Source organism: Artibeus jamaicensis, unplaced genomic scaffold, assembly GCF_021234435.1.
Source record: "Artibeus jamaicensis isolate MK-2021 breed Jamaican fruit bat unplaced genomic scaffold, CSHL_Jam_final scaffold_833, whole genome shotgun sequence".
NCBI lineage: Eukaryota > Metazoa > Chordata > Mammalia > Chiroptera > Phyllostomidae > Artibeus > Artibeus jamaicensis.
Window position 1 is genome coordinate 4,317,824 of NW_026522056.1, and position 15,432 is coordinate 4,333,255.

General features: G+C 48.4%; 1 protein-coding gene across 5 annotated transcripts in view; it reads left to right on the plus strand.

Annotated features, from left to right (window-relative positions):
• Positions 1–13,629, plus strand: part of SH2D4A (SH2 domain containing 4A) — a 51,075-nt gene extending 37,446 nt beyond the window's left edge. For all 5 annotated transcript variants that reach the window (XM_053660024.1, XM_053660026.1, XM_053660025.1 and 2 more), the window contains exons 7-10: positions 277–478; positions 3,044–3,174; positions 10,979–11,199; positions 11,677–13,629. In XM_053660024.1, coding sequence (XP_053515999.1) covers positions 277–478; positions 3,044–3,174; positions 10,979–11,199; positions 11,677–11,769 — 647 coding nt within the window. In that variant the 3' untranslated portion in view covers positions 11,770–13,629. The remainder of the gene's footprint in view (positions 1–276; positions 479–3,043; positions 3,175–10,978; positions 11,200–11,676) is intronic.
• Positions 13,630–15,432: the final 1,803 nt, after the last annotated feature.

Here is a 15,432-nt window from a genome sequence, read left to right on the forward strand (position 1 = left end):
GGGAAGTCTCTAACAAACGGTTCTACATTTCCCTCCTGTCCCTCCTTCCTCCTCTTCCCTCCCTCTCCCTCGCAGACAGTCCCCAGACTCCCATCTAGGAGGGATTCTGCATGAACGCTGGGCTCTGGTGAATGTGCAAGCCCCAATTTTCGGAATAACAGGCGTCAAGAGCAATTGTTCATTATTATCAGCAAATGCCAGAATCTGTTCTCCAGGTGCGGTGCCGATTCTTCTGACTGTCTCTGGGGGCCGTCCCCAAACCTTTTGTTTGTCTAGTGCGAAAATCCAAAGCAGCTGATGAGAAGAGACGCTCCTTGGCTAAACAAGCGCGGGAAGACTACAAGAGGTTATCCCAGAAAGCAAGAAGCAGTGAGGGACTGCAGAGCCCCCCAAGTGTTCCGCAGAAACCAAAGAGACCTCCCCTTCCACCCAAGCCTAAATTCCTACACCCAGCAGAGTACCCCCGAAAGCCTCTTAGGTAAGCAGCCACGCAGATGGCTTTAAGAGCAAAGGTTGAATGAGCTGAGTGAGGACAAGTGCTCAGTGGGCCACGGGAAGTGGAGGACAGGCTGGGTAACTAAATTCAGCCCCTCCTCTAGGCCTGTCTTCCTGAGATGCCTGGTGTGGCATTCACCCCCTTCTTGTCTGTAGAACACCCGCAGCAGTACACCTCAGTACTTAACATGCCCAGCAACTCAGTGAGTGCACACCCTGTGTTCACTGACTTCCTGTGCCGCTAGCCTATCCCCACCGGGTGGCAGTGGGTGAGCTGTTGAAGGGGCAAGAGGAAACAGCCCTGGTTCCCTGATTCCCAGTGTGGCTCTTAGTGGTGAAAGAACATCAAAGCAGGAACCCAAGGGCTTGCTGACTTCAAGTTATCGGGAGAGCTATGTCTCCATGGCTCAGGACTAAAGGCTTAGCAGCAGTTCTTCCTCCGGGTTACGGAGGCATGCTCACGTGTTGAGGAGTTGGAAATGCCCCTTTTTGTGGGGACTCTTTGCTTGTTGACAGTAGTGCTTTTGCCTCCTAATTGTGGAAGGACTAGGCAGAACAATTCCTAAAGACACAGCACCATAATGTTACAGCAGAACCCAATTATAAAGTTATTCTCCCCAGTTATTGATATGTGATTGTTTCATATTCTAATATGTAGAAAGACAGTATATAAAATAACCAGGAGAAATGAAATGTTGACTGAATGATACAGAACTGTCTTAAAGGCCTGCCTTCTGGAATAAAAACTAAAAATAGTTCTGTTATGAGGATGGAGAAATGAAAACAAACAAAAATCTCCTTCTGCTCGGAGTCAGTAGTTACCTTCAAGGTTTCTCCTAACGGGGTTGATGACCTCAGAGGAAATGTGGCCTTTTCCTCTGCTGTGATTATTTCTTACTCAGTGGAAAGGTTCCACTTTGGGACTAAATGACCATGTTCCACAAAGGGACAGTTTGGGGAATGACTTTTCTCTGATGGACAGCAAAACAAGGAAGATAATCAGGAAGCAGGCTCCTCGCAGTTTTGTGGCCATGCACCCCAGCCTGTCTGGGAGCAGTGGCCACAGGCCCAGCAGGTCGCGGTGGGTACCCGATCCCCAGGCCCTTCCAGGGTAGGAGAGAGACTTGTGCCCTCGCCTGTGCTATTTTTAGAGTACATTGTGAGAGACAACAATGAAGGTGGCCTTTACTAAGGGTGATTCTTATTTTAAGCTGTGCTCATTTTGCTCATTCTTTCAACCTAAGACACATGCAATAAGTGCTTCATGTGAGGCAGTCAGACTGGCTGACTTTAAGGCTAACACTTTAAACAGTGATGACCAAGGTTACGGTAAAGTCCAGCCCAGGAAAACATAGAAGCCAGCTGTCCTTGGAGTATCCCCTTGGTCTCCAAAGACTTCTCAAGGAAAAAAAATACCTAATTTGAAAACTAGTGAAAAGAACTTACATGTGATCTCATGTGTATGTGGTACCTGCTCCCCAGGAAAGTTAAATATTATAGGCTTTTTTCTCAAAAATGTATGCATGTATATGCATATGTACATGTATAAATGTCAGACATATATGTCGAATGTAACTCATGGTGGCGTATGTTACCATACAAAGCATAAAGAGTCATGATGTTAATTTCATGACAGGACATTCCGGTAGCTCATCCACACTCATTTTTACGCTGAACTATGCTCAGAATAGCAAGCTTTTCATGGGACTTGGGTATGTGTTTGTTACATTGCAATGGTACCTTTTTGTAATGGAAACTGACTTATATTCCAGAACTTAAGTTCTGCTACTGAATAGATTTCTGAAGGCTTCTGCTGCCTGTGTCTTTTTCTTACCAACCTCAAAACACTCTTCTTTCTTTACCTTTATATTTCTCAGACTGTCTTTTAACAGAACTAAACCTCTTCAAAGTGTGGGAGAGAAGAAACCAAGTCAGGGAGGTGAGTGGATAGAGAAAGAAGAGAAAAGGTTAGGGAAGAAGTTTATTTTGTTGCATTTGATTTGTTGTGTTTTCAGTACATGTTCTCCAAGAAAATAGTGCTGGGGGGTGTATTTCACTCTTTCATGCTTATTTTCTCAAGTTTTAATTGGGAGTTAATGGAGCTTCTAATTCATACTAAAAATCAATTAAAATCTATGCATCAACGCAGCAGTAGCTTAATTCCAAGAGTAGCTCTGTAGGATTGGAGGGACAAGTGACAGATTTGTGTCCTCCCTGTTTTGTGCTCGTGAGGGGTGGTGGCAGTGTGTGTGTCCAACCTCCCATTAGCTCGGCCCATGTAACTAGATTTTTTAATGTTTATAGTTCTCATTTCTCTCTCTCTCTCTCTCTCTGTTTCTGAGGCAAAAGTTGTTTTACAGTTCTTAGTATGGAAAACAATAACATAATTAGTCGATACTAATACAAGAACAAACTTTCACATACTCACAACTCTAAACCTACTTTGGTCCCACTCTGTGCATGCATATATATATGCAGATATAATTTTTGAAGGCATTGTTTTCAAAATAGTTAACTCTAACTTGATAAATGGTCTTACAAATGCCAGAAACCGAGGAGTGACGAGGACAGCCTCTGGCTGTGCCCCAGAGGACATCATCCGATGGTTCAAAGAGGAGCAGCTGCCCCTGCGAGCAGGCTACGAGACAGCGTCCGACACCATCGCCCCCTGGTTCCACGGTGAGTGCAGAGGGCCCTCCACTGCGGCCTCTTCTGATGGCGGCTGAACTGCTGATCCACCAGGCAGGCACGAAGAATAAAGGCTTCCTTTCATTTGGGCTGCCCAAGAAGAGTCTTTGCCGTTACTTTCAGAATGCAGTTTTTCAAAGGCTTCTCTGTGAGCTCCATTTCCATGACATATTTAGAAAAAGCAGTCACAGCCGCGGTCGCTGCATGCATGGTGGATTAATGTATCACCATAAACAAAACCCCACTGGGTGGGTGTGGAACGCAGTGCCAGGGCTCTTGAGTGCACCGCCTTCTGTCCCCGGCCCCCGAGGGAGTCTGCCCTGGCCACTGGGCACGGGGGGCTGGACATTGGTGTGGCAGTCACAGAGTCAGCTGTCCAATAGCTAGTTGAGTGACCTTGAGCGAATCACCTTCTGTCTCTGCAGCAAATCAACCTGCCTGTGCCTCATTACCCTCATCTGTTAAACGTGGGAGGTGAACTTGTGACCTTTGACTTAAAAATCCTGTGCTTCTGATCCAGGCTGTAGTGAAAGCTGCAAGGGTTTGTTTGGAGACTGAGCAGATATTAGCCAATCAACTACATGGTCTGGCACAAATAACGCCTCCCTTTTTTATTACAAAATCTTTTATTACCAAATCACAAGCATGTAACTCCGTAACATACCAAAATACTCAAGCACACCAAATGACATTTTAGGTGAAATGTTCAAATTAAAACTATAAATTATTACTCCCATATTATTATCCTACCAACCACACTCAAGCAGGCCTTACTTCTGCTGGACCCTGTATTTCTTTATTTGACCCTAGAAACTTGATTAATTAAAGCCCCCATGCACCCAGCTCACATTTCACTGAGCTCTCAGTTTCTTGGACTTCAAGAAAGTGAAGGAGTTTTGTTTTTGTTTTTTGCCTCAATTGGCTTCTTAGGTCTGTGGTTAAATTAGACTAATTGGCTGTAAGTTCAACGCAAGTGCTTTAAACAAAATAAAGTGCTCTCACAGGGTGCGCTTGTCCTGAAGGGTACCTTGGGTTGAGTGATGTTTGAGGCTTCTCTCTTTTGGGTGGTGTTGTCTCACACATACACAGATCTGCAGAATAAGCTCTTAATCATAATACACAGCAAACTCTTCTAAAAAGAACACGATTATTTATGGCAGGCTTTCTGCTAAAGGGCTGCTTTTGCGGTTAGAACAGGTCAGCAGAACTGTGGGTGTCCTGGAAAATGCTTGTTCTTTGGCAATCCAGGCTTTTTTTTTATAAGTGTCCACTTTCAGGGGGGGTCCCCTCCTTCCTAGGACCAGGTCGTCAACCCCCTTTCTCCCCATTTTGCTTAAAGATGCTGGACAAAAGAGTGACAACAGCATCAAAAGACAAAGAGAACTGGGGTCAATGACATGTTCATCATGGCAATCGTGGCTTGTCTCATAACTGCCTTTTTCATCTCCCTTTTTAAGATAAGAACTGAACTGAGGGAACCAGCCACTTTGTCGTGTCTGTGTCATTGGGCAGGAGATGTTTTCATCCCCAAGGATGAAGGTGGTAGTTTAACAGCAGTGAGAAATTGAAAATGTTGGTTGACATTATTAAAAATCCTGGTACTTTAACATGCGGTTCAATTTGAAACAGTTGCCTGAAGCTAAGAGAAGACAGTTGGACTGAAGTTCCAGATGGAATTTGGGTTTAAAAATAAGATCCTTGAGTGTTACATAGAAGAACTTACTAACTGCTTTGTTACTGATTTATTTTCATTTATACAAATATTTATCATAGGCCTAAACAAAATAAGTAACATACAGTTAAACAACATATAATTATTTATCAGGAACCCTGCTTTGAAACGTCAGGGTAAAAGCTCTTCTGTGCTGGTTTACCATCTTGCTTTCGTCGTCATAAACTTGCCTTCTGCAATTACTGTTTTGGTCACCTGACTTTCGCCCCCCAGAGGTTCATCCTTGCACCGTTTTCTCCTAAGTAGCCGTGCTAAGGATGGGCATGGATGGGAGGACGAGGGACATGAAGGTACTGGGTCAAGGGCTTGTGGGGCTGGGTGGGAGGTGGCCTGCTGTCAGTTAGAAGAAGGAACAGGAGGACGAGGAAACGTGGGGAAGGAGAGGAGAGAAGAGGGCAGAGAACGAGCTCGTCTGGGATGAGTTTGAAGTGCCATCGGGACAGTCCTGTGGAAATACCCACTTAACAATCAGATTGGCAGATCCGTGTTGGAGCTAACAGGTTGGCATTGCCAGCACGAGATTAAAAGCCTGCGGGGATGAGATTTTCCAGGAGTGAGCTGAGAAGAATGACATGAGAAGACCCAGGACAAAAGCGGGGGGAGCCCCAGAGTTCAGTGCGATGGCAGAGAGCCCAGAGCTCTGTCTCAGGTCCCTGTCCCTCCTGTACCCCATAACGAAGCACAATGATGTACAGCTTGGGATATCCTGCCACAGGGACATGCTCTGTGGTGCCCCGTTTGTAACAGGGGCAATAGGTATTGCCTCTGAACTCCTAGATGTAGGAGCTTGATGAAAAACCCACGTGCAAAAGAGATCCTGAAATGCAAGGCCAGACTCTGCTTCCTGAGCATCCTTTCATGATCTCAGGCAAATCTAGATAAGGAAAGTCTCCCCACATCCCCTTCTCCCTCAGCAAGACCACGGGGTCCCCACTTTCACTGGACTTGTGGTCCCCCTGGTTGTGTGGGATGGGCGGGAGAGCACACTGGAAAGGTTCTCACGTTCTTTTTCACCTTTCATTAGTTTTCCTTGGTGCCAAAGCACATTTCTAGCTTTTCCAAGCATCAGTTTGCTGTTGTGACCCAGACGGAACAACACAGAGACTTGCTGGCCATCTCTTGGCTGCTTCCCGTAGCAGGTTGGAGATCAGGGGCCTCGTTCTGGGTCATACACACTCATTCCGTCCCTGGACACCTTCCTCCTCCACCGTGGGCAGGGCCTCCCTGCACATTCCTGGCTCGGCTCACTGCACCGAGCAGTCACCGGGGCGCGGAGGACACGCGGGAGCCCCGATGGTTTTGGCAGAAGCTTTGGGAAGGAATTTGGTAGTTGGTATTTTTTTTATTTTTTAGTACACAATTTTGAATTGTTAAATAAGTTCCCCATATAGGACATGTATCTTAAAACAAACAAAACTAGATTAGTCCTATGTACTTCAATTATTTCTATTTTGAATGGGATTTTTAAAACGAATTGATGGTTACTGGTGTAAAGGAATTATGTTTTTTAATAAGATTTTATTATTTATTTTTGGAGAGAGGGGAAGAGAGGGAGAATGAGAGGGAGAGAAACATCGACTGGTTGCCTCTCATACATCCAACTGGGGACCAAACCCACAACCCAGGCAGATGCCTCAACTGGGAATTGAACCAATGGCCTTTTGCTTTGCAGAACAATGCCTAACCAACTGAGCCACACCGGTCAGGGCAGGAAATTACGTTTTTATATATTTATCTTGAATCCAGAAACACTGAAGTCTGTTAGTAATTCTCATTGTCTGTCAGAAGCTGTTCTGGTGGAGCTGTAATTTTTTGAGATCTTAATATGTGCCACGCATTATATTGAGCACTTTCAAGGAGATAATTTTTATTCCCACTTTACAGACTATGAACCTAGGAACTAAGGTGTTAAGTTCTTTGCCAGGCTTCTACCACTGGCGGCCAAGTCCACGTTCAGGCCCAGATCTGTTTCACTTCAAGGCCACAGTGTTTCCGAGTTATTTCAGGCCTCGTGGGGTCTGTTTCCCCTCCCCTGTGCCAAAGAAACACATCTCCGGGGTCTGTCGCGGAGACCACCTCCACTCCAGGCAGGTGAGAGCTGTGCTGTCCAATATGGCAGCCGTTAGCCATGTGTAGCTCTTTATGTCGAAATGAACTAAAATTCAATAAAATAAAAGTTATGTCCCCCAGACACACTGGCCACATTCCAGGGTCTCCATGGCCACACATGGCTACTGGCTACCCCTGGGCCACACAGACCACATTCCATCAGCACAAAAAACCCTGCGAACGGCACTGCTCTCGGGGGCACCCGGGCACCAGGCAGAGAGAGAGTGGAGCGCTGCCCTCTGCTTCTCCTCAGCCCCGGCGGTGCGAGCCTCTGAGCGGGTGTTCGGCTCTCGGGGGCTTTAGCCCAGCTGCACTGCGGACTCTTCAGAGCCAGGAGCTGTCCAGTAAACCCTCATGTGGAGAGTCCCCTGTGTTGTTCTGAATCCTGCCTGGATTCAGCTCAACGTCAGACTGTTGCTGGGAGATCTGGTTCATTTCAGAAAGTGGTGAGGCAAGCCCTGGCCAGGTGGCTCGGTTGGTTGGAACATCGTCCCGTACACCATAAGGCTACGGGTTTGATCCCCAGGCGGGGTGCGGCTGGTCTATATTTCTCTCACACATCGATGTTTCTCTCTCCCCACAACTCTCTCCCACCATGTTCCTGGGTGAAAATAAAGAAAGAATAAAAATAACTAATGAAGTAAAACAGATTTTTTCAATTACCCCTTTCACCATCACAAAAAGGCTCTTGTGACCTCAGAGAGATTGGGCTTCTGTAAGCTGCGTGGAGAGCGGTGGTCAGAAGGAGGGGACCTGGTGGCGTCTCGGCCTTCATGGTTGGGTGAGGCCCTCTGCTTTGGGATTCTTAGTTGTGTGTGGGTGAATCAGGGTGTGAAAAACACCATAAGTGGACTGCTCAAGTCCATGGCGATTAGTGTCTGACACTGGATTTGGTTTAGCGTTTAAGGCCTCCTCTCATGAGCAGACAGAGTTCACTGCTTGGCGGTGATCCGAGCCAGGCTTCCCAGAATGCACCCACCGCCCTTGCTGCAGTCGTGACAAATCGCGCATCGACTTGTGTCACTAGATATGCCGAGACTGTGCTTTTCAGGAATAAGAATCCTGTTTAAAGCAGGAGGGACAAAGGCCAGTCCCAACAGCACTTCCCTTCTGCACCTGCCATCAGTACCACCGTGTGCAAGGAGTCTCTGTGAGGGCCTCTGATTTGCCACGGAATCATTTTATTTTGCCCTGGTGTCTCTGGAGATTAGGCGGCGCCGAGGTCTGTGCATAATGGGCAATAATTACAGATGGAGAGTCTTTGAGCATTTGGTTTACAGCTGCTATATGACCTGATTTTAGGAGCAATTTGACCTTAACCCAGGTTTGGTTATAATTTCCCAGAATAGCTTTCATTTTAGGGATCCAAATCTGTCTGGATAACATCCAGATGTTATAAGTTATATCTGCCCATCTGTTGAAGTCACTGGGGTTTCAGAGTTAGCCTGTCAGTGAGTCTGGGAGGGGAGAGAAATCTTTCTCCAGAGTGCTGCGTCTCCTTCACTCGTGGGAGTTGCAGCGTCGGGGAAAGCTGTCCCTGCTTCCATACAGTCCGATCCAGAGTCTTCAGACCTGGATCCTGCTGGGCAGGCCGGTTCCCTGTTGCCTCGTTTCAGCTTACAGCGGTCCTCTGCAGCTTCCCAGTGGGACCAGGCCTGCTTAGAAAGGTAAGACAGGCCAACGGAAGCAGCAGTCCGGACCTGTCCGAGCTTGTGCAGGAATCATTCAAGCACCTAAAGCGGACAGTGCCACCACTTACCCAAAAGGCTCACTTGGTATCAGTAGTGTCTGGTTTCCAGTGGCTCAGTCCTATCGGGGACAGGACAGGGAGGTGACCAGACATGGCTGCAATCACCCGCCTGCATCACTAACCCTGCTGGGCACGAATGGGCTAGAGCCCGGGACCCATGGATGAAGGGCCTTGATCTTTCGTTTCAGGGACATTCCCTACCTGTGAGTGGACAGTGGGGGGGTGTACCACGCCTTTTCATCACCTGCAGTTCCTGCCCCTGCATCTCACTGGGGTTGAGCCTCGTGAACTGCAACCTTGAGGTCAGGCCCCCTGAAGGGTGCAGGGCAGAGACGGAACCAGAAGGGCTGGCTGGTTGGTCTCAGCTGGGAAACAGCAGGTGATTTTTTAAATCCTCCTTCTATTAAAGGCCTACTTACAAAAAGAAAATAGAACTGTTTTTATTTTATGCTTTTCTGTGGACAATTAGGGTTTAATCCTCAAATGGTCAACCCACCATTTGACCTTTACCAACGACAAGACAGAAGGGCTGTGATTGCCTTTTCATCAGGTGTTTTTTTCCCCTAATGATACGGCACTGAGTACCAGTCGAAGAACAGGAGACAAGCGCTCTGTTGGCTGAAACAGAAAAGAACACTAGGGCGGGGTGCCCAACCCACCGGCCGTGAACTGGGCTGCATAGTAGGAGCGGGCTCTGCTCAAGTTACTGCCTGAGCCCCTCCTCCTGTCTCCCTCCCACCCCCACCCAGTCCATGGAAAAACTGTCTTCCACTAAACCGGTCCCTGGTGCCAGAAAGGCTGGGAATGGCTACCTAAAGGACCCCTGCTCCTCCCTCCCAAAACAGAGCTCACTGAGCAATTCGACCTCACCCTCTTCCCAAAACATGTTCGTGTACTTTGTGTTTGAACATTCCCGACTCATCTGAAGAAATACAGTAAGAGTAAGAAGGGAACCTGGACTATGAGTCACACCTCACGAGTTTGAACTAATTGGAGAAAAGCCTGGTCTGAATTAGTGTGAATTTATGGGGCATCTAAACTATATATATATATGAATGAAAATGTATACATGTATAAAGAGATACATATATATGAAGATACATACACACATACACATGTGCTGTCCTTGGGTGTATATCCATCTGTCTCTTTATATATATGAAGAATTTTATTCCTTTGAGTGTGTGTGAAGACACACACACACACAGTCTGGCACAAATAACGCCCCTTTTTATTGCAAAATCATAAGCATATAATTCTGTAACATCACAATATCACGCTCAAGCACACCGTTTGATATTTTAGATAAAATTTTCAAAATAAAACTATAAATCATTACACCCATATTATTATCCCACCAACCACACTCAAGCAGGCGTTATGGTTCTGCTGGACTATTACACACACACACGTAATATATACACATATACACACATACATATGAGTATACACATGTGTGTATACACATGGATATGTGCGTATACCTATACACATACATATATACATATTTCCTGTATGCCAATGGCCGTCCTTTAGGAGTAGCTGCAGCGGAGGGCACTCTGGACCCGGGTCTAGCCTGGATGTGTTGCTAACTCGCTGACTTCAAGCGCGGGTTTCTCAGCTTCCGCACTGCTGACATTCAGGTTGGGTGATAGAGTGTAGTGTGAGGCTCTCCTGTGCACTTGGGGATGTTCAGCAGTGTCCCTGGCCTCTACGTACTGGACGCCAGTAGCACACACACACCCCTGCCCACGACAAGCAAAAAGGTCTCTTGGGAATTTATAGACATTGTCCTGCTTGAGAACCACTGTTCTAGACCAAACAGGATCATTCCCTGGGACACAGAGTCCTCATCAGTACACTGAGGAGAGCATCGCCAAGGCCTCTCCCAGGGTGACCATCAAGGGTCCTACCAGCCTCAGAAGCCACCTAAGCCCTATGTCGATATAACTGGGTGTATAAGTGCAGATTTGTCCTTCTGACTGTTAAACATTTATGCTCTTATTTATACTCTCCACTGGCTGATGTAACCTACGCTGCCCAGTTTCCAAATTCCAGAATGAATATTTAGCTGTACTCCTTAGATGCCCAGGATGGACTTAAAAGCATGCTTATTTTCACCAAACTTTATCCGCACAGCTGTGTTTCACAGAGGAGAGTTTTGGACATGATCTGGCTGAAACACCTGCTTTCCTCACCCACAGGAATCCTCACACTGAAGAGAGCAAACGAACTCCTGAGCACATGCGTGCCGGGCAGCTTTCTGATCCGAGTCAGCGAAAGGATCAGAGGCTATGCCTTGTCCTACCTGTCCCAGGACGGCTGTAAGCATTTCCTCATTGACGCCTCCGCGGACTCCTACAGCTTCCTGGGCGTGGACCAGCTGCAGCATGCCACCCTGGCGGAGCTGGTGGAGTACCACAAGGTGAGGCGCCGACCCACAGGCTCCACCTGCCCTGTGAATTATTGCTCTGCGGCCACTCGAACAATGAAAGGCAATTACAAGAAAAATGATTGAGATGAGTAATGGGGGATTAGTCTTCGTTCCTTCCTCCTGATAATCAGGGTTCTTAATTGCATTGACTTTATCACTGAGCCTAGTTTCTCCTCAAGTACTCAAGGAGACCCCACTCTTGCAGAAAACGTAGGAGAGGCTAAAAAAACGTGTGCCTCCCCGATCGCATCTGGGGATACTCAAGTTAGAATTCAAGGGAGGGAAAGAGTCCAGGGCAGTGTACAGATGAGAACAGTCTCTTTTTAAATTGTCATAAACCATAGCGCTTTGTGTACACCAAGGGCTGGCAGGAAGGTCTGTCCTCTGAGGAGGTGGGAGTGGCAAGCCACCCTTGTTGAGACTGTCTTAACACCCAGCCCAGCCTGACCTGTGCCTTCGGATTCACAGGAGGAACCCATCACCTCCCTGGGGAAGGAGCTCCTCCTGTACCCCTGCGGCCAGCAGGACCAGCCCCCTGACTACCTGGAGCTCTTCGAGTGACAGTCCCCAACACACCACCTGCAGCCTCCTGCTGGGCTTTCCTCTCAGGAGACACCGCTGAAATGGATGTTTGCATGTGAAGCCAAAATGACCCTGCGGCCGAGCCAGTACCCACCAACTGAAAGTGCCCTTGGAATCCTACGGAAATCGTCTTCTGCACGAATGCTGGGGTCTCATATTAAGAGGAAGCTACCTGGGAACCAGATGCGCTCCGAAAGTGAAGGGCGACTCCCCACTTCGGTGACTGCCCAGCATGAGAGCTACCACCTTAATGATGCATGTAAGATAAAGTGAACCAAGAAGACATTGAAAGCTGGTGGGAACTATTTCATGGCATTTATACACTCTCTTTGCATCATCTCAGGAGGTCTCATGGTCCTATTTGTGTGAAGTTACATTCTGGCTTGAGGGAGCTAGCAAAAAAAAACTCTTTATTGATGGCTGTTGACCCCCCACACACACTTCAGTTATTGTGCATGCGGGAGCCAGGACATGAGACATAAGAAAACACAGTTGAGAATGAAAATTGAATGCGTTTTAAAATACAGGGTGGGAGGCTTAACAAGTACAAAGCCACTGTGGACCAGGAGAGCCAGCAAACATCTATGAGAGCGCTTCCGCAGTCAGGACGGCCCAGACAGCGCTGCCTGTGTACTTGGGCTGTACCCAGGAGTGCACCAAGGATGGGCGTGTGCATATGAGGTGCTACTTACTGGTGGTGACTGACAGAATAGTGAGGGGTGTGGACACTACTTGCAGGTTGCACTGTGTGCCCCAGAAGATATGTTGAAGGCCTAGCCCCCACACCCTTGAATGTAGCCTTATTGGGACACAGGGTCTTTGTAGACGGAATCAAGTTAGGATGAGGTCATACCAAATTAGGGTGGCCCCCATAATCAGTGACTGGCATCATTATAAGGAAAGGGGGATTTGGAAACAGAGACACATGCAGAGGGAAGAAGACGTGAGAGAACAGAGACTGGAGTGATGCTGTTACAAGGCAGGATTGCCAAGGATTGGCGGCAACCACAAGGAGCTAGGAGAGCAGAGCGGCATGGAACAGCCTCTCCCGGGGCCTTAAAGGGAACGTCACCCCACCAACACCTTGACCTGCAAACTCTAGCCTCTGTAACTATGGGGGAATAAGTTTCCATTGTTTTAAGCCAGTGAGTTTCTGGTAGTGTTACCGCAGCCCTAGGAAACCAACACAGTTTTTACAATTACGGAACCTGATGCGCATCGCCTACCATTTGTTGATGTACAGTCTGCCCTCCTCATAATGAAGGCCAAATGGGAGAAGAGAAGGACCTTCCTCTGGCTCTATTCAGCTCCGGGATGAAGAGTCGCTCAGTCAGGAGTCCTGCGCCACACCCCGCCTCCGGCCTCGACATGTGCATGGCCTGGCCGAGGAGGCTCGGAGCCACGAGCTCATCCTTCCCGGAGGGGGGAGAGTTACTCATACTGTAGCCCTAACTCCCTGTGGCAGCCTTGTTTTAAAGGAAGCAGGACGTGGTAGCAACTTGTTCAGGAGGTTGTTGGTTGTGTAAAGCACTCATTGAGAGTGTAAAATGTGCCCCGAAAAGAGGGCAGGGTGTGTATCTGTGCATAATGTATGAGTGTGCATGGGTGGATATGTGTACTTGAATGAAAAGTGTTTACACATGGATGTTTCTTGAACCGTTTGGTGCAGTTCCTAGGGTTCGAGAGACACTCTCAGACAACCATCTAAGAGAACCTGTCGCTCAGCTTGTTTGTGCGACTCAGCAGTGGCGGCCTGGAGGAACTGCAGAGGCCGCACACTAGGCGTCAGGAACCTCCCTGAACCTCAGTCTTCAATTCTAATAAAACAAGGTATTTTAACCAGGTGATCTTGGCTACTTACATTCAGCCATGAAATCCTACAGTTCTGGAACGAATAGAAAAGCACCCTGTAGTCACTAATAACTATGAAGACATAGAAGATTCCAGCATCACCTTCCACCTAAAGTTATTTTTGGAGGAAGTGAGTACAGTCATATCCAGATGTAGCTACACTAAGGGACATCCTACTTGGGGACGATTAGGAAACAGGAAGTGACCCGACTGAGTTCTGTACTGTTTCACCCTGCTGCTTATGGCCACTCAGAAGACAAGACTGACCATCATTTGACGATGTGATGGTGAGAAGTAACACCTGAAACTCTGAGGGAAGGAGAATACTTTACAGAATTCCAAAATGGACTACAACTAAATGGGGTTGAGGAGACCCGAGTTCTCACCCCAGCTCCCCCGTCAGACCCTGTGTCTGACCCTAGGTATGGCCCAAGGGGAGGCTGTCCAAAGCCAGTCCTGGTCCCCTCCTACTGCTGCCTCAACCAGCCCAGCACTGGACCTGCCTGCCCAAAGATTCTCGGTTGGCATGTTGCCCCCATGTCACATGACACACCCCAACCCCGGTACTACAACCCGCCCGCCCCGTCAGGACTGCGAGCAAATGCCCCTCCCCAACCCGGTGGACGTTCCTCTCCCTCGACCCCCTCAGTAAGATTCTGGAATCTCTTACACTCATTGCAGACTCTCTGGCTGTCACCGCCCCACTGACAGGTACCTGTAAGGCCCCTGGTGCTGGTCACCTGCCCTCCACCGCTGCACAAGAAGGGTACTTCGTCCCTCAGTGTCACCAGCAGTGCTCAGCAGTGGCAGGGAGTGTGAGTTGGCTCAGACCTTACACTGAAAAGAGGAAAAACACAGGGACAATGAAAGAAAAGGACCAAGACAAAGGAGAAAAAGGGGAAATGGGGCATGCACAGGCCACTGAAAATATCTCAAGGGCACTGACACGAGAAGTCGCCCGTCAGAGCTAACGCTTTGGATTAACCACCCCGTGCTCCACACCCAAACAGCACACCCCGGGCCTTCTGCCTCGGGGTGGGGGCGTGGCCGCGCTCCAGGGCAGGCTTCCCAGTCCGCCCCTCCCTGCCACTCCCGACAGCCCACGTGCTGCAGGTGTGGGTTACTTGGCTCCACGTGAGGCTAATAATTGGAATAAGTATTTATATACATTTTTGCTGCCAGCTTTTCTTTGAATGGAACTTGAGGGTTTTACAGTTTGTTTTTAATTTTTTTTAATTTTTACTTATTTTTCTTAACCCCTTCAGATGGGGTTTAACATCCTAGCAGACCAGGTGATACTTACTGTTCTCGTCCTCTATCCACGAGTCGGAAGGTGGCTTGGCTGGTGGTGGGATAGAAACTGTGGGAGTAATGGCAGGACTCGGCTCTGCTCGCTGCAAGCTGAGGTGTCGACTCTCAGGGGGACGAAGAGTCAGACCAGTTTACGAAGCATACCACCTGGGGCCTGCCTATAGCCATGGGCCCCCAACACTGCCAGCGGCCAGGCCAAGAACATTTGGTGAGCCCTGGGCAGAGGCCACAGAAGGTGGCCAGGCCCTCCCTGAACCTCTGGGTGACTGTGGGCATCATTGGCCCCGATGCGGCACAGCACTGCTCCTCTGCCCAGACCGCCCCCCGCGCCCCGTCCCTTTGAAGAGCAGACAAGGTGGGCACAGCCCGCGGGCACTAGGGCTCACGACTCCACAGGGCGTCTGCAAAGGATCGGCCCTGCGGGACATTCTGAAAGGCACCTCTGCTGAGAGAATATTTTCTGGGTTGAAACCAACACCC